Here is a 22,061-nt window from a genome sequence, read left to right as displayed (position 1 = left end):
AAAGGCGTTCAGTGATAAAACCAAGAAAAGAGCAGGTTTCCCAGTGGACTTCTCGTAAAATTATTACCGACAAAACACACTTTAAAGAACTTCAATGACACAGTTTATTTATTACTTGACCCCTGTGTATGAGCTCGTGCGCACGCGTGCGTGTTTGTGAGCAAATGATTGTAAAATCTTTGAAATATAGCTCAGCAATAATAACCCCTCCCCTTCCTGTACATGAGCATATACCGAGCTAAAAATACACAGCCAACCAATAGCTCTTTGACACAGTAAAAATCAAAATCAAAAGAGAATGTCAACCAGTCCTTGGTTGGCGTGAACGGAGTTAGCTTTTTATTGTAATTATTATTTATTTATTTGTGTTTTTAAATTTTTAGTATGCCTCTTTTCCAATCAGAGCAACCCTTCATTTTGAAGCACTTGGAATTTTTTAATGACTAAGGTGTAGAAACCAATAATTACAGTTTTTGGAAAAACAGAACTTTACGTTTGTATATAGTTTCATATATAGATATATAGATATATATATAAAGAGAGAGAGATTCATATATGTATAGAGTCATATTGATTTAAAAGCTTTATAAAATAGCACAATAAACACATGTCACACGATAGAAAGCACTGAAAGTGTTTGATTGTTTATGTATAGGCCGAGAATGTAAAAAAAATAAGAAAATCCTGGTAATCCATCACTTCACTTCCATGAATCATCACTTGTTCAGACATTTAAACCTTTTTTTAATAGTTAACATGACGTTTCAGCTCATTTTCTGTAGGAAAAAGCCACCTAGAATATGCCTGAACACATTGCTGTTTGCCACCATATGTTGCAAAATGTACAGTTTGCATTTATATTTCTTCACACGTTAACCACACAGCAACAAGTGAAATAAAATAAGATTTAAAGACAGTGAAAAAAGAAAAAAAAAAAGAAAAAAACTGAAATTCAGGTTTTGTATTCAATTCTCTGTGTCCTTTCCCCCCTGTGTCATTAAAATACCTGTATAGCATCGCTGGCTCTCTTTTACAATATATGTCACTCATTGTACAGTATATACTAATGTAGTCTCTATACAGTTAGCCTATTGGTGACAATCGAAGTCACTAAAGGGCTTCACATGGCGCTGGTACAGGTTGATAACTCCACATGTACGTAAACAGGCACACACACAGCTCTTCCGAGTCCAAAACCACCTCTGTGAATGAGCAGGTCCTTCATGGTCTTTTGTATTCCCTTTTCACTTCTCTTTCCATTATTTGAAAAATCGTAACGACGTCAAAAGAGTGTTTCATGCCCTGATCTCAGTCCTGCTGAGAGGAATAAGGCCTTGGAATGCTCCTCAGAAAATGAAAGGTTGACAGCTACTCAGAATTTAATTCTTCTCTTTTTGGCAACCAAAGCCAAGGCTTTGCTATTGCTTGCCACCCAAGAAAATGGCATTTATCCAGAGTTATTGTTGTCCAGCTTTTTGTTTATTTAGTTTTAGTTTGAGGTCTCTATCATCAGTGTTGGCGGTCTATTACTGAACTTCACGCTGTCTCTGACAGGTCCACATGGAATGAGCTAGCAAATCCTCTTGTGGGCTGTAAGACAGAAAACAGTCATTAAGACAAATGACACGATTTCCCAAGTGACTTTTTAGTAACGGCTCAAATAAAGCTCGATGAAGTATACAGACAATGAAGGACTCTCTGCAAAGAAATACTATACACCATAAACTGTCCTCCACTATCCAAGCAAACAATGGGTACACCCTGAACTGGTTGCCAGGCAATCACAGGCAAAATTGATACTTTTTTGTGTGTTGTATTTGTTAATTTGTCACATGGCTTAGTACATACTACACAACTTTATTAATTGTGAGTTTTATGTGTACATAATAGTTTGAATTATATGCACATTTTAAACTGTCCCACTTTGTTTTCACCTGCATGAGTAATTGTATGTATGAGTACTGCTCTGCATGACACCTAACTAATCCAATAAGCCTGAATTACTATTTCTTTTAATCACCTTATACAATTTCAATTACTATGCAGATAATTGTCAGTTTTTATCCCATTGACATCGGCAAATATGGGCAGCATATGACACATGAGGACTGTATCCAATTAGACTTGCAAAAATATGGAACTAGAAGATGCAACTGAGCACAAGTCGCACCAGCCAAATTTGATCAGAAACTAAGATCAAATATACGTTAAAGTAACAATAGTAAAATGGAGAACAACAGGCTATATAGGCATCTGTTAACATAACAGTGTTTCAGATAACTATAGCCTAAAAAACATAACTGGCTGTCTTGGGTCATAGATAAAGATTAAAAAAACATGTACTTGAGGATTAGTCACAGACCCAGTCAAATTGAGAAAAATGTGACGATTTATAGTCCAGAATACATGGTATTATTTTAGCACAGCATCAGCCTCTGAAGCTCCTTGTTTTTAAATCTTACTGAATAACACTCACTTTGCTCTGCTAGGACAAATTCAATTTATTTGAAAATACCAAAATTATTAATTCATCTTCTGTGCCACTTATTCTACTTAGAGTTGTGGGGTGTTGGAGCCTATTTCAGCTAAAGATGTATGACAATACATGTGAATGTTGTCCTCACATTTCTGAGATTAAGGGTTCATTCCAGGGCTCGTGTCTTCTGTGTGGAGTTTGCATGCTCTTCCCGTGACCGGGTAGGTTTTCTCATGATACTCCGGTATCCTCCCACATCCCAAAAACATTAATGGTAGACTGATACAACATTCCACAATTATCGTAGGTATGAGTTTGTGTGTGAGTGATTTTCTTTTTTATCTTTACGTGGCATGTGATTGGCTGGCAACCAATTTTGCTTCCTGATGTGATAGGGCTCCAGCAGCACCTCTGTCACCTTTGCGAGATAAGCCGGTATAGCAGATTAATAACATTTAAATTCAGTTAAAACAAATTCAAACGTACAATGAACATTTGAATTGTCACACTCGAATATTTGTTTTATAAAGGTGAAATCTTCAGGTTACTTTAGGTCAGTGGTTTTCATTTATTTACTGTTGCAACCTAATACTTAACATACCAGTCTTTTCTTATCTCGCACCGAAATAACAGTAAAGCCAAGTGCTACATCTGCTTCATCAAATTTCCTCCTTATGGCTTTCAGCTAACTCATGTTTGACTCACTAGTTGTGTTGCTCTCTGCCTTTCTATGCATCACTGACAAATACTTTTCCGTGGTTTTTTGCTGTGATGACGCCTAAAGGGAAAAGCCAATATTCACTCAGTGGGTTAGCTTGACTGGCTGGATAATTCTGCTCTGTGCTGTTTGTTCTTCTTCATTGTTGAACTCCCTGTGCGAACTCTGACAGGGAATGTGCCACTGCCATCCACTGAATGAATGTGCATTTACTCTATATTCTAGTAAAAAAGTTTTTTTTCCAAGTCAGATGCTCCCAGGCATTTCATTTTACCCCCCAAGGGGTGCATGCCTCACTATTTGAGAAGCATTGATTTAGGTAATAAAACAAGTGAAATAATAGATTTGCCACATTATCACAAATTGTTTTGTACAAAGTTAAATATGTCCTATTTTCATCGCGATCATGTTTAATTTTTCAGGGTGCTTTGTCAGCTAAAGGCAAAATAGCAATCATTTTTCAACACAGATAATTATTGTTTAGGAGAGAAATAGTTTGGCACAGTTTGCCCGGTCAAAAAAAGCAATTCTTTACCTTCGAGACAACCAACAGTCAGCATGCAGTTTCATGGAGAATGTTTGCGTACATGTTCATGACTTGATTGGAAATGACCCCGCCACTGATGTGTATTTCGAATCAATTCCCTACTCTTAGAGCTAATAAATTATTCATGCTATGTGGGAGCATGGAAAGGATTTGTTATTGTCTCCTAATGAATGCTGGAGAACACTTTAGAGCTGGAAATTCTCTTTTATGTTCCAAACGATATCAATATGATGAATGCGGCTCAACTTTTCTCGCTGAAGATTTTTTTTTCTGAGCATTGTTTGTCATAAAATACAACCATTCCAAGAATCCTGTGAATTCTAATCATGTTTTAAACTACAAACAGTATTCAGATGTACGTGAGTGGTGATGAAATAAATAAAAACATGAGGTGAGTTTGATGTTGATGACCTTTACTTATATGAGCAGTGCACCAGATAAAAAAGAGAGTTTGGCAAAGGATTTGACAGGGGAAATTCACAAAGCCTCAGAGGGACACAAATAGTCCTCAGGAGATTCATCTGGAAGGAGTGATTTGATATGATTTATTTTTGTCACATAATTACAAACAACTAGTGGGGCCGTCTACTTCAGTGAATTTTGGACAAAGGGAGAGTAAGCAGTATTTGGATTACATTTTACATTTGACAAAAACAATAAATTACAAATTTCAATAGAGCAAACTAAAGTTGCTCTTTGGAGCTCCTTAAAAAAAGGAGACCTAAAAGTTTATATAGTCCAAATCAGACAGAGGCGTATTCAAGAAAGCCCTCCCTTAATATCTGTACTGGACTGGACCAAAGTCCAAGGGTCCTAGGGATTTCTCATATTGATACTCACACAAAAAAGGGGATTTGTACGGGAGGGTCCCCCTATCATACTCTTTCCTCTCTAGAGTGCCGGAGCTGTACTGCTGCTGTGGCGAATGAAGGTGATGGTGAAGGCTGTTGTGTGACTGTGACCTTTGACCATCCTTGCCAAAGGTGAAGAATGACCTATCGTTGGACGAAGTGGTGGACGATGTCAGGGCGACTTGGTCGGAGAGGTTGACAGAGGAGGGTACCTCAGTGTCTGGGAGTGTAGCATCCATTCCGGGGACATGGAGGTTGCTGCGGTAGTCTGGCCCCTGGCGTCCATCAGATTGGACAAAGGAAGGCATCCAGCAGCGGTCAGAGTGGCCCAGGGCTTTGCACTCTTCTGTGCAGTTGGAGAACAGATCAGCACCTGCAGTCAGGTCAGGGAAAATACAAAGAGAAGACTGTAAGCATCTGAATGGGTAATGGTGGCCCCAGTGTTGATCATTTTGTAAGAAATGTGTGATCAAGATAAAATGTTTAAAAAATATACCCCTTCAAGCATCAACATCTTAAAACACATAACTGAGCCATCAAGCGTCAACAAAAGCTACAATTATCCCAAGAAATGTGAGATAAAAAGCAACAAAATATTCACTTGACTGCTGAATTGCACTTCAATGTCAATCATCACTATACAACCAGACACTCTGTAATTGATGTAGGGTTACTGCCAAAAACAAAACATTTATATGAAAAGATAAATTAACATGGGGAATGATATAATAGAAGAGGCATGAAAGGGATTTAAGTTATGTTAATTACACTCTTAGAGAGAATAAAAGGAGGGGGTGGAGGGTAAGTGAATGCACAAGATTATAAAAGGGAAAAATGAGGAAAAGGAAACATGAAAAGAGTCGTCATAATAATTACAGCCTGCAGCCAATTCTCTCCTGTGCAGATTGGATTTGTGTTTCTTCGTGTTTTCCCCTGTAGCTGGTGAAATGTGGAAAAGCAATGGAATTGTGTTTTCAAAGAAGACTGAGGGCTTATATCAGAAAGGAGGGGGGCAAAGGGATAGTGAGCAAAAGAAAAGTGTACAATTCCCAACCCCTCCATTTTCCTTCCCCCAGAGGCCAAACTACCTCATCATCAAAGAGCCCGCAGTTGCTGAAATGCACCCTTGGAACAATGGCACTAGTACTATCTAATAATTATTAATACAGTGTTATAACACAGTGCATAATAATATATAGTTCTATCATAAGATAAATTCCGATAAAGTCGTCTAATGCAGTATATTTGAAAACAATCCCCATCTATTGAAGGCAGCTCGAAGTATTCTGTAAAAAATGTCATCATGACAAGGTGGCTGGGCGGTTGAGTGAGTAGCGAGTCCTGGTTTTGATCCCAGGCTGTTCCTCCTGCGTGGAGTTTGCATGTTTTCCCCAAGCTCGCGTGGGTTTTCTCCGAGTGCTCCGGTTTCCTCCCACATTCCAAAAAAATGCTTGGTAGGCTGGTTGGACAATCTAAATTGCCTTTAGGTATAAGTGTGAGCGTGAATGATTGTCCGTCTCCTCATGCTTTGCAGTTTGGGTGGCCACCACTTCAGGTTGTCCACCAGCTGGTGCCCAAAGTCAGCTGGGATAGGCTCCAGCACCCCCCGCAACCCTTGTGAGGATAAGCGGTTGAGAAAATGAATGAATGAATCATTATGACTTCCCTTTGGTAACTTTCCCAATTTATGTTTTTCCGTTGACCCCTTTTTATTCCAAAGGGAGAAGCATGAATCTGACTCAAATCTGACCAATTTACTGTGAATTATATTTACCCACTCTGAACAAAGAAAGAGCAGAGAAAGTGGGACATGTCATGAATGCAACTTATCAAATGTTTTATTTCACTTATGTTTACTTTGACAGCATACTGCTGCTCTTTTTGTGCTTTGTGTCTATCACAGCAAACTGATCTCCCTTAAACAGTTCGTACTGTTAAAAATAAACGAAAAGGAAAAGATATAAGTCTTATCATCATTGAAGAGGTGAGAATGTTTTGGCATCATGTTCTGCATGAGCCAATCTTCTGTTTGTCATTTTACCATATATGATGTTGTGGGTTTTTGCATTAGCTGCGATGCCATTTGTTTGTTCATGTTTTACAAATTCATGTTTTACATGTTACATGTTTTATAATTCATTATAAACAATATATGTCGTTAATTTGTTCTCTCAAGATAGTATTTCAGTTATTGTACAAGATTTAGAATAAGAAATGTATAATCACTGTGTGGTTCATCTTCAAAAACAACAATAGACTACAAAATATTGCTGTTGCATATTAAATTACAACTTAAGATGGGCACACAAATACTAATAATAGGACCCAATTTTAACCCAAGTTACAAGGATTACAACTTAAGATGGGCACACAAATACTAACAATACGACCCAATTCAAGCATTTTACCTCGCTTTGATGAAACGATTATCAGAACGAATTATTTTGTAACAGACGGTGGTAATACTATTTCAAATGGGGCTCAAAACAATTGCTTCTGTTGAGTGTTCGTAGAGCATTTCTTGCCATTTATTTGCAACATAGTGATGATAAATAAATAATATATTTAATTAAATAATTGTCAGACGGTATGTGAACCTTGCCCTAAAAAGAGGGTAACCCTAACCCTAAAAAAGAATTCCTTACAGGGTATTGTGCAGCATCTAATATTGCTGCATTGGAATTTAGACTGCCAGACCAAATTTTTAAAACACAAATTCTTAAGAAAACCTCTAAAAACAGATTGAAAAATTAATGTGTGGCCTTCTCCAATGGACCTTAAAATGCCATGGAGAAGAAGAGATGATTATTTAACATTGCACTGCTCATTTTTGTATTTTTTACTATGTATATATTTGTACTTGAGTACGTAGAAGAGATGCTTATTTTAAGTTGCACTTTATCTTGCTGCTCAAGGCATTCTAGTAGATTTGATGTTGAAATCGCTCATGGAAAAATGTGACACAAATTTAAATTAAATGGGTCATATGAGTGTCATCTGAATCTAATTCCAACTTTTAATGACATTTCTTCTCAAGTAGATAACACTATCAACTGGCCATAGCAGTGGTTGGCCCATGTGTTTGGGTGGGTATGATAATGCTACTAATTCAGGACGCATGGGGAGCAGGCAAGCCATGTGACTGCTGTGACCGTGAAGTCAGATGAGACACAAGGCTCCCAGACAATCAAAAGAGCATGCCAAACAGAAGCGGGAGTGAGAGATTTTCAGGGCAGCAAAGCTGCAGGAGCCATAAGGAAAGGAGGGAAGGACCACAGAAAACACAGATGGAGAGTGAAACAGCCCACAAATATAAATGAGGTCGACATCACAGAAGAAACAGGAAGATACATGCAGTGTAGTGGAGAGTTAATATACAACGTGCATTTATTGTTTTTCTGAGACAAAACAATCTGCCGAAACAAACATTTAAAAAAAAATGCTGCAATTGGCTGGCAACCAGTTCAGGGACTACCCCACCTGTTCATAGTCAGCTGGCAAACTCCACAACCTTTGTGAGTGAGGATAAGCAGTACTTAAGATGTGAATCATAAATGATCAACCTTGTAAAACTGAGCATCCTCATATGTGGGTGGACATCACATTTTAGTTCAGGGAGGCTACATTATTAACATTTAGTATACAAGCCTGGCCTGCGTGACCCAAACTATGACAATAGGGCATTGTACTCTGCTGAAGATAAGTATAGAGTGCAAAGATGCTGCAACTTGAAAGGGGTCTTTGCCTGTCAGCTTGCTCTTAACAAACTGCGACATCAACACATATGTTTGCAAACACACAAGCTTTAAAGTACTCTTATGCCAAGTTATGTAAATGCTTGGACACAAACAGACAGGCAGGCCATGTGCGCATGACACCCAGTGGCTGTTGATCCTCATGAAGCACCTTCACTTCCTCGGGCAGGAAGCAAACAACAACCAAAACAGTGAGTGGCAATGACAGTCGCTGCCAACAGCACTCTCCCTCATCGTGACCTCATCCGGCAGGCGAATGCACACACATGCACCCCCATGCGCATATACACCTACATGTACACACACAACTAGCAAACTTGAACAAATGCAAAGGGGTAAACAATGGTACACAAAGCAAAACACAATCTACTTTCTAATAAGCCATCAGGACTCCAGATACCCCCAAACCCCATAGTGTTTCGTTTTTCATTACATCGCTGCACATTTCTGAAAACCCATGTTGGAATGATTTGACTAATTGTGCTTCCTGAATTATATTCAGAAAGTGGTAGCTGGGGGAAATAAGGGGAAAAAAGAGCCACATGTTTGAATGCATGTGGGTGAGTACTCAGATTAGAATTAGGCTGACTTTGGTGACGGCATCCTAGGTTCGATTCCCACTGGGTGGAGGTGTGATTGTGAGCATGTGTGGTTGTCTATTTCATTGTGCCTCGTGGTTGGCTGGCAACCAATTCAGGGTGTCCCTGCCTGTTGGCTATAGTTGGCTGGGATAGGCCACATCACTCCTCACAACCCTTGTGAGGATAAGCAGTACGGAAAATTAATGAATATATATAGTCATTTGTTTTGTATTTCAGAAAGAATAAAGGCATGTCGATATTTAGACAGAAGCTCAAGAAAATAGGGGAGGAGCAAGGCTTCTGTGCAGGGGCAGCCCAGTGATGGGTAAACTATAGACATCCCAGGGCAAAAACACAGCAAAGACGTCTGCCATACTGCTCAACAAAGGCAGACAGAGAAATTGTTGTGAGTCTTGAAGAGGCAGCTATTAGTGTTTTGATGGAAAGCCGAGATGGCTGTTTGCCCATGCCTCTGCCAGGTTGATTAATATCCCACCTTACTGTACAGGCTCTTGGTGACCACTGGTTATTGATCTCTGGTTTATGTGCTATTTCGATGCAAGATGTGCTGGATACTTTTTTAATGAAATCAATACAACTTTCGCAAACCTGTCTTTTGTCATGTTACTGCAAAATGCAAATCACCATTTTCACTTAAAATCTTTTTTTTTCAGTGGTGATGAACCTGTCCATTTCTTTAAACCATGTTTACACATAAGATCAGAAATAAGATAGGGCCTATCCTAGATGCCTATGTATGTTTTTGAATAAAACAAAAATAAACGCACCAATAACCTTTTCAATTATGGCCTTTCTTGGTGGCCTGACGGCTGATTGGTTATCGCGTCACCCTCACAGTTCTGGGGTCATGGTTTCGATCCTGGGTCAGTCCTCACTGTTTGGAGTTTGCATGTTCTCCCTGGGCTTGCATGTTTTTTTTACGGGTACTCCGGTTTCCTCCCACATTCCAAAATCATGCAAGGGAGGCTGTTCAGATAAGCTGTTCAGAAAATGAATATATATATATATATATATATATATATATATATATATATATATATATATATATATATATATATATATATATACATTTATTCTATATTCCACCTATGTTTTTTGGCTGTGAGCAGAGATGGTTACTAAACCCTGTTTGCTAAATGCCTTTGACAGATCACTGACAGGGAAACATGATGCCTGCTACTAATTCATAATCATCAATCTTACACACACTTGCCACAGTGATTTAATTGCCCCATTTTTCATGGCGTTTTTTTCCCTCACAAAAATGTCATCATGATAATTTTTGTTCTCCTCACCGTTTCACAGATCTGAGCATCCATGTCTGCGGGGCCTTTGTTTTTTGTTAGTGTTTTATGGGGGATAGGGTACTCAATTTAATATTACAGGACATAATACAAAAAGAAGACCGCACTGTATTTGAATAAAACAACCTCAATTACGGTGTGAGCTAGATAATGGGTGTGGCAGTCAATCACTTGTGCTTCAGCAACTGACACAACTGTGTTTCACTCCAGACACACTGCTTTCAGGAAAGCTATTTGCACTTTTTAAAAGCATCTAGAGATAACCTCACAGCCACAACCCATTTGATTTAAAACAACATCAGGAGCCATATTTCCTAAGTGTCACAAGAGTGGCTGAGCAGTTGGCAAATGCAGGTGTGGATGATGATATGCCAACTGCAAATGCTTTTCACTTGATTTTAAATATCCTGAGACATACCAAAAGGGACATTGTGATATGCAGTCCTGTGAGGAAAACCTGCTTCCAAACCCCCTTAGATAATTACTATGCAAAGGCTTCAGAAATGAATTACTGCTCAGCCAAGTGTTGCAGAGACCAACGTGTGGGGGAAACAGAATGAAGGATGAGACTCTGCATGCCACAAAAGTGCGTCACATAGTCGTTTAGGTGTGTACACGCTGGCAAATTTGTTTAAGCACACAAATTCTGGACAAATATTCAAAAGTAATGTGAAGCGTATGTTGATTTGGGGCATTCTTTTTTCAGATTTTCTGTGAGAACTTGGCAGAAAAACTTGTTAGCCAACAAACACTGCCCACATTTGACAAGCATATATTATAGTATGTCATACTGAGGTTTACTGAAATGACACGTATCGAGTACTTTAGATGCAAAGCTATAAGGCAGTAAGGTCAACCAAGTTCCAAACGGAAAGTGATTTTTATTTCTTGAATCTCAAGATAGATTTTTATTGTTTAATAATATCAGCTCAAACACTTCCAGCTGAGTTTAGATTGCTATTATGCTGACGAGTCAACTGTTTGCAGTTCATTTTTCATGAATCCACTTAATCGCCTATACAGTGGTACCTCGACATACGATCGTAATCCGTTCCGAGACTGAGATCGTATGACGAGGTTCTCGTAACTCCAGCAGATGTTTCCCATTGAAATGAATGGAAAAAATAATAATTCGTTCCAGCCCTCTGAAAAAACACAAAAAACAGGATATTGGATTGGAAAAAATGTTTCATTTCTTCTAATTCCCCATCTATTAACAAAGTAACACATAACTAGTGGTTTATTAGAAATAAAATGTGTTTAATCTAACTAAAATTGGGCGTATTTCGCCGAGGGGAGAGGGGCACAAAAGGGGCAGGGGGCTTCGTTTTTTTTCCCACACAACGCACTCGTAAACGGAACAAACACTCCACCCTCACGTTCGCTATCGATGGGCTGTTGTACTATTCCCTTCAAAATATTCCGAAAATGATGCACACAAATGTCCTCACAATCGGATAACGCACGACCACTTGCCAACGAGCAGCAGTCTTTTATCAGTGATCACTCTGCTGCTCATGGGAGCTTCGGGGGCGCTGGCTAGCGGCTCCCTTTTAGCTTGTAGCATCTGTGTTCGCATCCCCTCGAACGGCGCCTATGATAGAGTTGCTACCGGGGATGCTATTGCGGGGAGTTGCGAGCCAGTGCCCCTGATGTTCTTATGAGCAGCGAACGAGAAGTAATATAATACTCCTCGTATTAGATAAAAATAACAGGAAATGCAGCAGCTGAGCTTACCCACGTATTGATTGTGGGTAAAGTTTTATTCTGAGAAAGAGTGCCATTGCCTGTCGGCGTTGTGTGCACGAGTATACTTCATTACCCAGAAAGCCCTCTTTTCCCCGCGCATGCGCGTTGTGCGTTTCCTGGTCTGAATAACTCATTCGGTGCTCGTAAATAATAATAATAATAATAATAATATATTGTTATACACGAAAGTTATGCAAAAAAGACAGTGCTATGGCCACCTGGCTTGGTCGCATCACGAAATTTTGATCGCATGACGGGTGAATTATTCGATCGAAATTTCCGTCGTAAGACGAGAATATTGTATGACGAGCGGTCGTGTGACGAGGTACCACTGTATATATATACCACTGGAATATGTAAAAACAGCTGAGCAGATCGAGTGCTGTCAGCATTTATATTATTTCTGGTCTTTTCTGCGCAGTTAAATGTTAAATTATTTTACACTGGACTGCACCACAATGGTAATTCATCATCATAATCTTCATTTTTTTAGAATGGATAACAGTTGATATGTCTCGCCCTAGCCATAAGTACTTTACTGTAGTAAGGGTACAGCAAGAAGATATTTCTACATATATGAGATGCTATTAAAGTGCTTAGAGACCTCATTTTGTGTATACTAATAGTTCAGAAAATAAATAGGTTGAATGTCTATTAAATGGGTTTTTGTCCCTAGCCCCTACAAATTGTGATGGTCCACTGCACACACTAGACCAGGGGTCGGGAACCTATGGCTTGTGAGCAAGGGATGTTTCTTTGGATGGGGCATATGGCTCTCTGCTGACATGCAAGATAAAATATGGAACCCGCTGGTGAGAGAGCTTAGTACTGAACGGACCAATAAAAGCCTCACATTGGCACATCTAAGTGGTGCTGACACTACTTCGAGCACCACTACAAAAAATGCACGGATTCATTTTTACTTTAAAAATTCTTGGTATGGCACTCAAGGCATTACATTTAAAAAAATGAATTATTTATGGCTATCTCGGTCAGCTGTGACAAAAAAAATGTGGTAATATTACTTGAGTTTTTTATTAGAAAGTTCAATTTTAATTTTATATATTTCTTGAAATTGCATCAGTTGGCCGGATGGAATCTCTATGTCTAAAGTTATGTGAACAACCCAGTCGATTTGCTGCACTTCCTCATACTAAGTGCGTGCCAAGCTTCCACTGAGGAAACCAGGCTCTTCATCCGTCCGGCGAAGGATGAACAGCGTGGACAAACAATTCGGTGTTATGCCGCCTTGTAAAGGACACATGAAGAAGCCTGGGGCAAAGCAGTTGGAGGTGCTCATGCTGATTACCGGCGTACAGTTTCCCAAGGACAAGCGACTGACCTTGTCTAAAATACTCTTTCTCCAATGAACATTTGAAAATACCATTGATGCATGTTTACCAATTGACTGTTCATCTGTTTCCTTAAGATATATTTTTTCATATAAATATATCATATCAAATATGGAGTAAATAAAATGCAACTAAATGGGTGGAGCCAAATCAGAGCAGTCATTTAGTTACCATGTAGCATTCAACACAAAGCAGGTAATTAAATCAGGTTCCTAACCTGTATTTAACAATCCTGTGTATTAAGAATAAGATCTAATTAAATAATCTCAATGCTATCACACCGTGCTTCAAGTGATGTATCCTGCTTTGTTGTGTGGAACTCTCCAAAAGTACTCCAGAGTATAATATTTAAACCTCAATCATTGTCTTTGTGGTTTACACAAGGTGACCTTCCTCAAATGTTTGATAAGACGGAGCAAAGAGTTACACTATCAGTGGCTCAGAGATGTCTGTTTTGCCTCAGGTAATGAATAATGTTAAATGTCATAGAACATGACCACTACTGATCAATGTCCTCAACACGGATCCAAAGAAATCTAGTTGATATTCCCAGCACTGATGTGATATTTGGCAGTCTCCAGCCTTTCGCTGAGGTCTTATGTAAGTTGTGTGGAGTAGAAGACTCAAATGAAAAGGGCAATTCAATATGAAATTTTCTATCCCTCTTCTTCTTGTCTGACTCTGCCTGGATCAATAAACAACCTACTAACCTAATCGAATGTTTGCATAAACAAGATGACTGATATGGTAAGATATGGTAACAAAATGGATTTTAAACACACCAAAACATGGCCAGTAAACAAAAGGCCGGTAAAGTCAATATAACAATGAGTAATATCCAGGAAATCATCAATCCATTCACTTGCATTGTCTATAATCACAAATGTCATGGGCATGCTGGAGCTCAGCCCTTCTCACGTTAGGTACACCTTGAACTGGTCACCAGCAAATTGCAAGCAGATCGCCACTAAGAATGTATACCCACTTACACTCCCACACAATTTAAAATCTTCACTTAACCTATTATGCATGTTTTTGGAATATGTAAGGGAACCAAAGAAATCCATATAGTCGATGGAGAACACACAAGCTCTACTCAGGTAGGCTAGAACCCACATTTGAACCTACAAGCTTGCGTTACACCAGTTGCTAAATGCAATGTTGTGTTCACACCACCCTTCCGTCGCAAAAACTGAAGTACACATTACCGGAAGAACTCAGCGCTTTACGTCACATAAAAATAAGTACTATATCCTCTCATCTAATTTTCTGAACCGCTTTATGCTCATTAGGGTCGCGGGGGGTGCTGGAGCCAATCCCAGCTGTCTCCGGGCCAGAGGCGGGGGACACCCTGAATCGGTGGCCAGCCGATCTTAGAATAAGTAATATAACAACTTTAATCTCACAGTTTTATGAATTTTTGATCCTAATATTACTTCAATCTCGTAAATTTATGCTATCACCAAAACTCTTAGCCTGTGAAAACTCAATTAAATTAAGATTTTAATACAGTAATATTAAAATATATGACTTCATTCTCACAATAATGCACCTTTAATCTTGTAAACTTCTAACTATTTTCTAGCAATTTAAAAAAAGTTTAACTTAATTATCATAACATAAAATATAATATAAGAATTCAATCTCCCAAAATTTGTACTATCCTTGTAGTCTGTTTTTTTTTCTTTGTCTGGAATTTTGTTTAATGGATGTTGTTTCCCCTAGATGAATGAAATTGGAAGATAATGCACTAAGAACTTACAAAAGCCACAATTAATTAATTAATCAATTAATTTTGAGGCAGCCCTGCGGCTTGAGTGGTTAGAACGTCGGCCTCACAGCTCTGGGGTCCTGGCTTCAAATCCAGGTCGGTCCGCTGTGCAGTTTACATGTTCTCCCCAGGCCTGCATGGGTTTTCTCTGGGTACTCAGGTTTCCTCCCACATTCCAAAGACATGCATGGTAGGCTGATTGTACACTCTAAATTGCCCCTAGGTAAGGGTGTGAGTGTGAATGGTTGTCCATCTGCTTGTGCCCTCCGATCGGTTGAATGAATGTCTTTTAATCTCCAAAACTGTAATGTCATCAATACCACTTGCCCATTTTATCCCGTTGTCCTCATTAACATTAAAACATTACAAAAATCTAAAAAATGTAATGGGTTAAAGTGGATTGAGTTCATATTAATGGACACCATCTTAACAAAGCACAGCCAGAACTGTCTTACTTATGGAAAACATGGTATTCACCAAAATCACGTGAAAGCACATAATTCAGAAAGATGTGTATGTCAAAGAGAACTTACCCGCAGAAATGCCCCGGTTTGTAGCATCGTGGTCACTGTCGCCTTGTTCACTATCACCATGACCACTGTCTTTAGAGCTGACAATATCTGCTTCTTGGAACGCTGAACTAAAGGAGAGAGTCACAATACAGCTAATCACAGGGGTGCTGAAGAAGAAGGAATCTCTCAGAAAGAGAGGGAGAGAGGGGGAGAGAGGGAGAGGGAGAGAGAGAGAGAGAGAGAGAGAGAGAGAGAGAGAGAGGGAGAGGGGGAGAGAGGGGGATAGAGAGCGAGAGGGAGAGAGAGCGAGAGGGAGAGAGAGAAAGAGAAAGCGAGAGAGAGAGAAAAAGAGAGAAAGAGAGAGAGAGACAGAGAGAGAGACAGCGAGAGAGATAGCGAGAGAGAGAGAAAAAGAGAGTGACAGAGAGTCAGAGAGAGAGAAAGAGAGAGAGCGACAGAGAGTAAGAGCGCGAGAGAAAGAGAGAGAGAGAGAAACAGATAGAGAGAGAGAGAGAGAAAGAGAGAGAGAGAGACAGAGAGAGAGAGAGAGAGACAGAGAGAGAGAGAGAGAGAGAGAGAGAGAGAGAGAGAGAGAGAGAGAGAGAGAGAGAGAGAGAGAGAGAGAGAATGTGAAAGGAATCTTTCAGAAAGAGGGAGAGAGAGCGAGAGGGAGAGAAAGAAAGAGAAAGTGAGAGAGAGAGAAAAAGAGAGAGAAAGAGAGAGAGAGAAAGAGAGAGAGACAGAGAGAGAGAGACAGTGAGAGAGATAGCGAGAGAGAGAGAAAAAGAGAGAGTGACAGAGAGTCAGAGAGAGAGAAAGAGAGAGAGCGACAGAGAGTAAGAGCGAGAGAGAGAGAGAAACAGATAGAGAGAGAGAGAGTAAGAGAGAGAGAGAGAGAGAGAGAGAGACAGAGAGAGGGAGAGAGAGAGAGAGAGAGAGAGAGAGAGAGAGAGAGAGAGAGAGAGAGAGAGAGAGAGAGAGAGAGAGAGAGAATCAGAAAGGAATCTCTCAGAAGAGAGCGGGAGATAGAAAGAGATAGAGAGAGAGAGCAGGAGATAGAGAGATATAGAGACAGCAAGATAGAGTGAAAGAGAGCGAGAGAAAGAGAGAGACAGATAGAGAGAGCGAGAGGGAGAGAATGTGAGAGGAATGACTCAGAGAGAGAGAGACAGATAGAGAGGGCAAGAGAGAGAATGTGAGAGGAATCTCTCAGAAGAGAGAGAGATATAGAGAGAAAGACAGAGAGAGTGATAGAGCAAAAGAGAGAGAGAGAGAGAGAGAGAGAGAGAGAGAGAGAGAGAGAGAGAGAATCAGAAAGGAATCTCTCAGAAGAGAGCGGGAGATAGAAAGAGATAGAGAGAGAGAGCAAGAGAGAATGTGAAAGGAATCTCTCAGAAAGAGAGCGAGAGCTAGAGAGAGATAGAGAGAGAGCGAGAGAGAGAGAATGTGAAAGGAATCAGAACTCGCATAAATGCATTAATACCGTCACGGCGGCCATCACAATTCTAAATTGGATGTTACACATGGCATGTAATGAAATCCAGTCTTAGAGCTTTAATAGGCATCGCTCTGCCAGTTATGGGACTGGTGCCAAATTGAAGAGCTACATTACGGACACATTGGGAAACGTGTAGCCTCTCAGAGCCACAATTAATGATGTAGAATCCACAAGACTAATACTGATGGGTGTAATATTCAGTTTTATAGATCTGTGAATTGTCTGTGGTTCCCTTTGGCCAGCTTCATGCTAGTGGTCCTTCGATAGTAAGTGGTTATGTGGTTCGCCTAACTCAGCACAATGCTAATATCCAAATGTGTCTGTCTGAGTGAGTGTGAGCAAGCGATATAGAATGTGTACTTTTTTCTACCTGTTAACACGTCTTGGTCTGTCCACTAGGTAGCTGAGTTCTGCACGTTGGTGTTTATTCTAGAAAATGCATAAAAAGAAAACCAGTTACGTCAACTAAAAACAGACAGGTCAGTACAATCATTAAAGAAATAAATTGGACTAAAATTGGATACATTGAAAACTATGAATGCTGTAGAAGTAGTGTGAATGGTGAAGGCATCCACTAGCACACACGCATCCACTTAATGACGAAGTGAGAAGAGAGCAGTAGAGAGTAGGTTAGGAGGCGATTGAATGTGTAAATGATTGAGCCAGCCTACGCTAGGACTGAACAACCTTTGTTCACGCTGCTGCCATGCTGGGTCGTGCAGGGAATACTTAAATCACGGTAAAGGCAAGACTATGACTGGCTGTCTGGCAAAACTCCAGCCATACTGCAATAAACAAAAAAGCTCCAAGTCCTCAAAGCTCTTCGGTGCAAAATGCACAGGCTGAGCACAAACTGGGGCCACCAACTCGCTTATAGCCTTTCTTCTCATTTTGTTGCTTTTAGGAGTCTAAGAAAATACATCACACATGCATACAAGTACACACACACACACACACACATATATATATATATATATATATATATATATATATATATATATATATATATATATAGTGTTATTACCAAGAACAAAATGGGTAGAAATGACTTACAGTTACACTATCAATACACATCATACACAATGCTCAGTGCTGCTTAGATCAAATTAAACATTTTAAAATAAATAATACAATATCCTAAATTATCAAATGTGTGTGTGTGTGTGTGTATATATATATATATATATATATATATATATATATATATATATATATATATATATATATATATATATATATATATCATGTTAGCACAAATACACACATGAGCTCTGTCTGTCTGCCTTATCTGACATGAATAAAAAAACTAGAGGCACGTGAGATGAAAAAAAAAATCTCCAATTGCAGTGAGGAACGACAATGATTAAAGGCTCCAGTCCAGGCTGTAACAGTGAGTCAATCAAAATTACACCTTTTAGAGGACTATTGTTTCACATTGCTTAAATACAAAACATGAAACAAATGGACACTGGATGCAAATAATCATGTTAAATATAAACATTACAATGCATATGGTAAGGGAAATGAAGTGGGCACTTCTTACCTCGCTGGAAAGAATGCTGCCGTTGGATATGATGTCTGGTTGTTGGTCGCTGTAACCCGTAACTAAGGCGCCACACGGGTTGGTGTGATCCGTATCATTATTTCTTGAGGGACTGCAGGGTTTGAGGAACATCAGATCAGTTTTGGCTGACTCCGGTGTCAGACAAACTTGGTAGCAGTAGGAGTTCTGGTTCTGGTGATGGTGGGAGCCAAAACCCCCTCCCACACTCCCGACTCCAGATTCCTCCACAGGTACCTGCCCCACAGGCCCAACACCTGATGTCACATTGGTACTCTGAACCAACATGATGTCGGATTTACTCAACTTCTTCTGCTTGCGGCCTCGAGCGTGCCTACTGCAACAGGAGCCGCAACACATGCAACAGTCACTAGCCAACAGGCAAGTGTACAGGTTCAATTTCTTGTCCTTTTGACAACGCACGGCTAAGACAATCATAGCCAACAGAAAAACAAAGGACACGGAGCCAAGAGCTATAATCAAAATGAGTGTCAGGTCAAGAGAGGTCTCCTTTGCCCTAGAGGCAGAGCCACGATCCCCACTGCGACCTTCGACCACACTGTCCACTAATATCACACTCACACTTGCTGACGATGAGAGAGGGGGCTGCCCGTTGTCCCTTACTTCTATTAGGAGGTCATAATGCCCCTGAGAGTCCCGTTTGTGAGAGATCCGACGTGCAGTCCTCAGCTCTCCTGTCCTCCAATCCATACGAAATGTGCCCAGCTCGTTGCCCCGCAAGATGCTGTAGGTCACTCGAGCGTTCTCGCCATCGTCTGCATCCATGGCCACGACGCGTGTTACCAGGTAACCAGGCTCAGCGGAACGTGGCAGGGGCTCCTTTGCCGTGCCATTTTTGCCCAGGGGGGCAATAACGGTTGGGGCGTTGTCATTTTGATCCACTATGATGACATTCACAGTAGCATTAGAGAAGAGCTCAGGTGATCCGGAATCCTTTGCCTGGACCATGAAGTTGAACTCTTTGAGTTGCTCATAATCAAACGAGCGCAGCGCATAAAGGTAACCAGTGTCTTGATTTATGGAAACATAAGTGTCCACAGACATGCTCTGTATGTCACACTCCAATATGGAGTAAGTAATAAGAGCATTCTGCCCAATATCAGGGTCTAAAGCACTCACGGCGTGAATGAAAGCTCCAGGCACATTATTCTCTGTCACATACACTTCATAAACCACTTGAGTAAAACGGGGGGCGTTGTCATTCTCGTCAGAGACGTGAACTTTAATGGATTTGCTGGTGGCAAGGGTGGGCTGGCCCTTGTCTTTTGCCACCACTGTGATAGTATAGGACTCTGTGATCTCTCGGTCTAGCGGGCCATCCGTCACAATAGTGTAATAGTTTTTAAAAGACGATTTGAGCTTAAAAGGGACATCCCCCAGGATCTCGCAGCTCATCAGACCGTTCTCACCTGAGTCTCGATCCGATACGCTGAAAAGGGCAATCACGGTGCCCGGTGCATCCTGCTCGCTCACGGACTCAGTCACAGTGCTGAAGCCAATTTCGGGCGTGTTATCGTTCACATCTACGAGTTTGACAAGCACTTTGCAGTGAGCGGGCACGGCGTTCGCCCCCAAATCTTTAGCCTGCACATAAATCTGGTGTGTGTTGCTCTCCTCGTAGTCCACCTCACCGGCCACCTCGATCCTGCCGGTTCTGGCATCAATGCTGAATAAGTCTTTAATCCGGGGGGTATTGTGGTTGCTGAATGAATAAATAATTTCCCCATTTTGGCCCTCGTCAACATCCGTGGCGTTGAGTTGAATGACTTGGGTGCCCACGGGGGAATTCTCCCGTAGGCTAACGGTGTAGACGGACTGGTCAAAAGTGGGCGCGTTGTCGTTGGAGTCGAGAACTTTGACGACGAGCAGGGCGGTTCCAGTGCGCTGCGGGTTGCCTCCGTCCACAGCCGTGAGCACGTAGCGATGCACGGCTTGCTGCTCCCTGTCCAGGGGCTTCTCTAGCACTAACTCCGCAAACTTGTTCCCGTCACTCTGAGTTTGCACGTCCAGGTAGAAATTGTTATTACTGGTGATGGCGTACGTACTGAGAGCGTTCGCGCCCACGTCCGGGTCGAATGCGTTCTCCACTGGGAAGCGCGTCCCGGGAATGGCGCTCTCGGATATTTCCACTGAAATATCAGCCTCTGGGAAACTGGGTGGATTGTCGTTGATATCCACTACTTCAATCTCGACGCGAAACAGTTCCAGTGGGTTCTCCAAAAACACCTCCAGGTGCAAGAGGCACGGGGTGGTCTGCTTACAGATTTCTTCCCGGTCAATTTTCTCTCTAACCACAAGCGCACCATTTTCTAAATTCATTTCCAGGTAGCGTGTCCGTGAACTAGGCACAGTCTGAAAGCGGCGAGCGGAAAGTTTAGTAATGTCCAGCCCCAAATCCTCCGCGATATTACCGACCACTGTCCCGGGTTCCTGCTCCTCTGCCACTGAGTACCGAAGCTGAGAGTGTGCCCCTTCCAGGACGAAGACTAGAAACAGTAATCGAATCATGTCTTATGCCTCCAAGTGCACTTCAAGACGAAAAAAAAAGTTGTTTAAAAAAGACGCTCCTTACTTTTGACAAGCGAGGCGCATTTCTCAAGTTTTCTCTCTGCAAAAAGGCAATCAGAATGCATGGAGAGATACAAGGCTGCGAGATTCCTCTCCTTCGACACGACCCATGAGAAGCGCAGCCATCTGATCCCAGTGCTTCCGATTTAATCAATTCTCCAGATTTGGCGTCCGGCTGGAGCCAGGATACATTGCCAATACTTCCTGCGCATACAAACCGTGTCGTTTTCTTCTTTAAAAAGTCACAAAACAAAAACGCACAATTCCTGGCACTTAGAAGGGAGTGGGCGGGGGCGAGACCAAAAATAAAATGTCAACATAAGGCTGTGATAAATAGGAAGTCATCCCCCCTTCAACTTCATTGCATGAATGTCATCGGTGTTTCAGTGCGCTCAAAGCGGATGATGTTCGCAGCTCGGCTTCTGTCAGGCGAGTGTGAGCAGCGAATTGGTTTTCCGCGCAGCTTCTTTCCGCACCAGCCAATGGGGAGCCTCAAAATCTCGCAAGTGCCACCTGATTGGGCCATCGCGACGCCAGCCACAGCGCTCACTGGAGCCTCCCAACAAAACCAGTTAAGCGCAGTTGCGCTCCCCACTCTTCTCTTCCTCGTCTCTTGTCCTCCGGGCCAAGCCTGGGTAGTAACAGAGAAATTAGAATCTTTTTTTAACACATTCGGCGAATTAAGAAAATGTGATAATAAAGCCCATATAGTCGAGGAAATTGTGGTATTGGTCCAAAAATGCAGCCCTTATTAAAATGATAATGGTCATCGTAAA

At 41.1% G+C, this 22,061-nt stretch overlaps 1 protein-coding gene across 4 annotated transcripts; it reads right to left on the bottom strand.

The window, feature by feature from the left end:
• Window positions 1-90: 90 nt before the first annotated feature.
• On the bottom strand, window positions 91-21,743 carry pcdh10a (protocadherin 10a). 4 transcript variants are annotated; one of them, XM_077605796.1, is made up of 6 exons: window positions 18,679-21,742; window positions 17,506-17,564; window positions 15,659-15,765; window positions 4,805-4,965; window positions 4,582-4,736; window positions 91-1,590 (listed from the first exon to the last, which is right to left on the bottom strand). In XM_077605796.1, the coding sequence occupies exons 1-5, from the start codon at window positions 21,223-21,225 to the stop codon at window positions 4,617-4,619; spliced, it is 2,994 nt and encodes a 997-aa protein (XP_077461922.1). In that variant the 5' UTR covers window positions 21,226-21,742; the 3' UTR covers window positions 91-1,590; window positions 4,582-4,616. The 4 variants fall into 4 exon arrangements, with proteins under 4 accessions (XP_077461922.1, XP_077461921.1, XP_077461923.1 ...); XM_077605795.1 differs by having other exon boundaries at window positions 4,582-4,965; window positions 18,679-21,743; XM_077605797.1 differs by lacking the exon at window positions 4,582-4,736.
• Between the last annotated feature and the right edge of the window lie 318 nt (window positions 21,744-22,061).

This window comes from Stigmatopora argus, chromosome 7 (genome assembly GCF_051989625.1).
Source record: "Stigmatopora argus isolate UIUO_Sarg chromosome 7, RoL_Sarg_1.0, whole genome shotgun sequence".
NCBI classification, from domain to species: Eukaryota; Metazoa; Chordata; class Actinopteri; order Syngnathiformes; family Syngnathidae; genus Stigmatopora; species Stigmatopora argus.
Note: the sequence above shows the minus strand (reverse complement) of the source record. Positions and strands in the feature narration are given on the sequence as shown.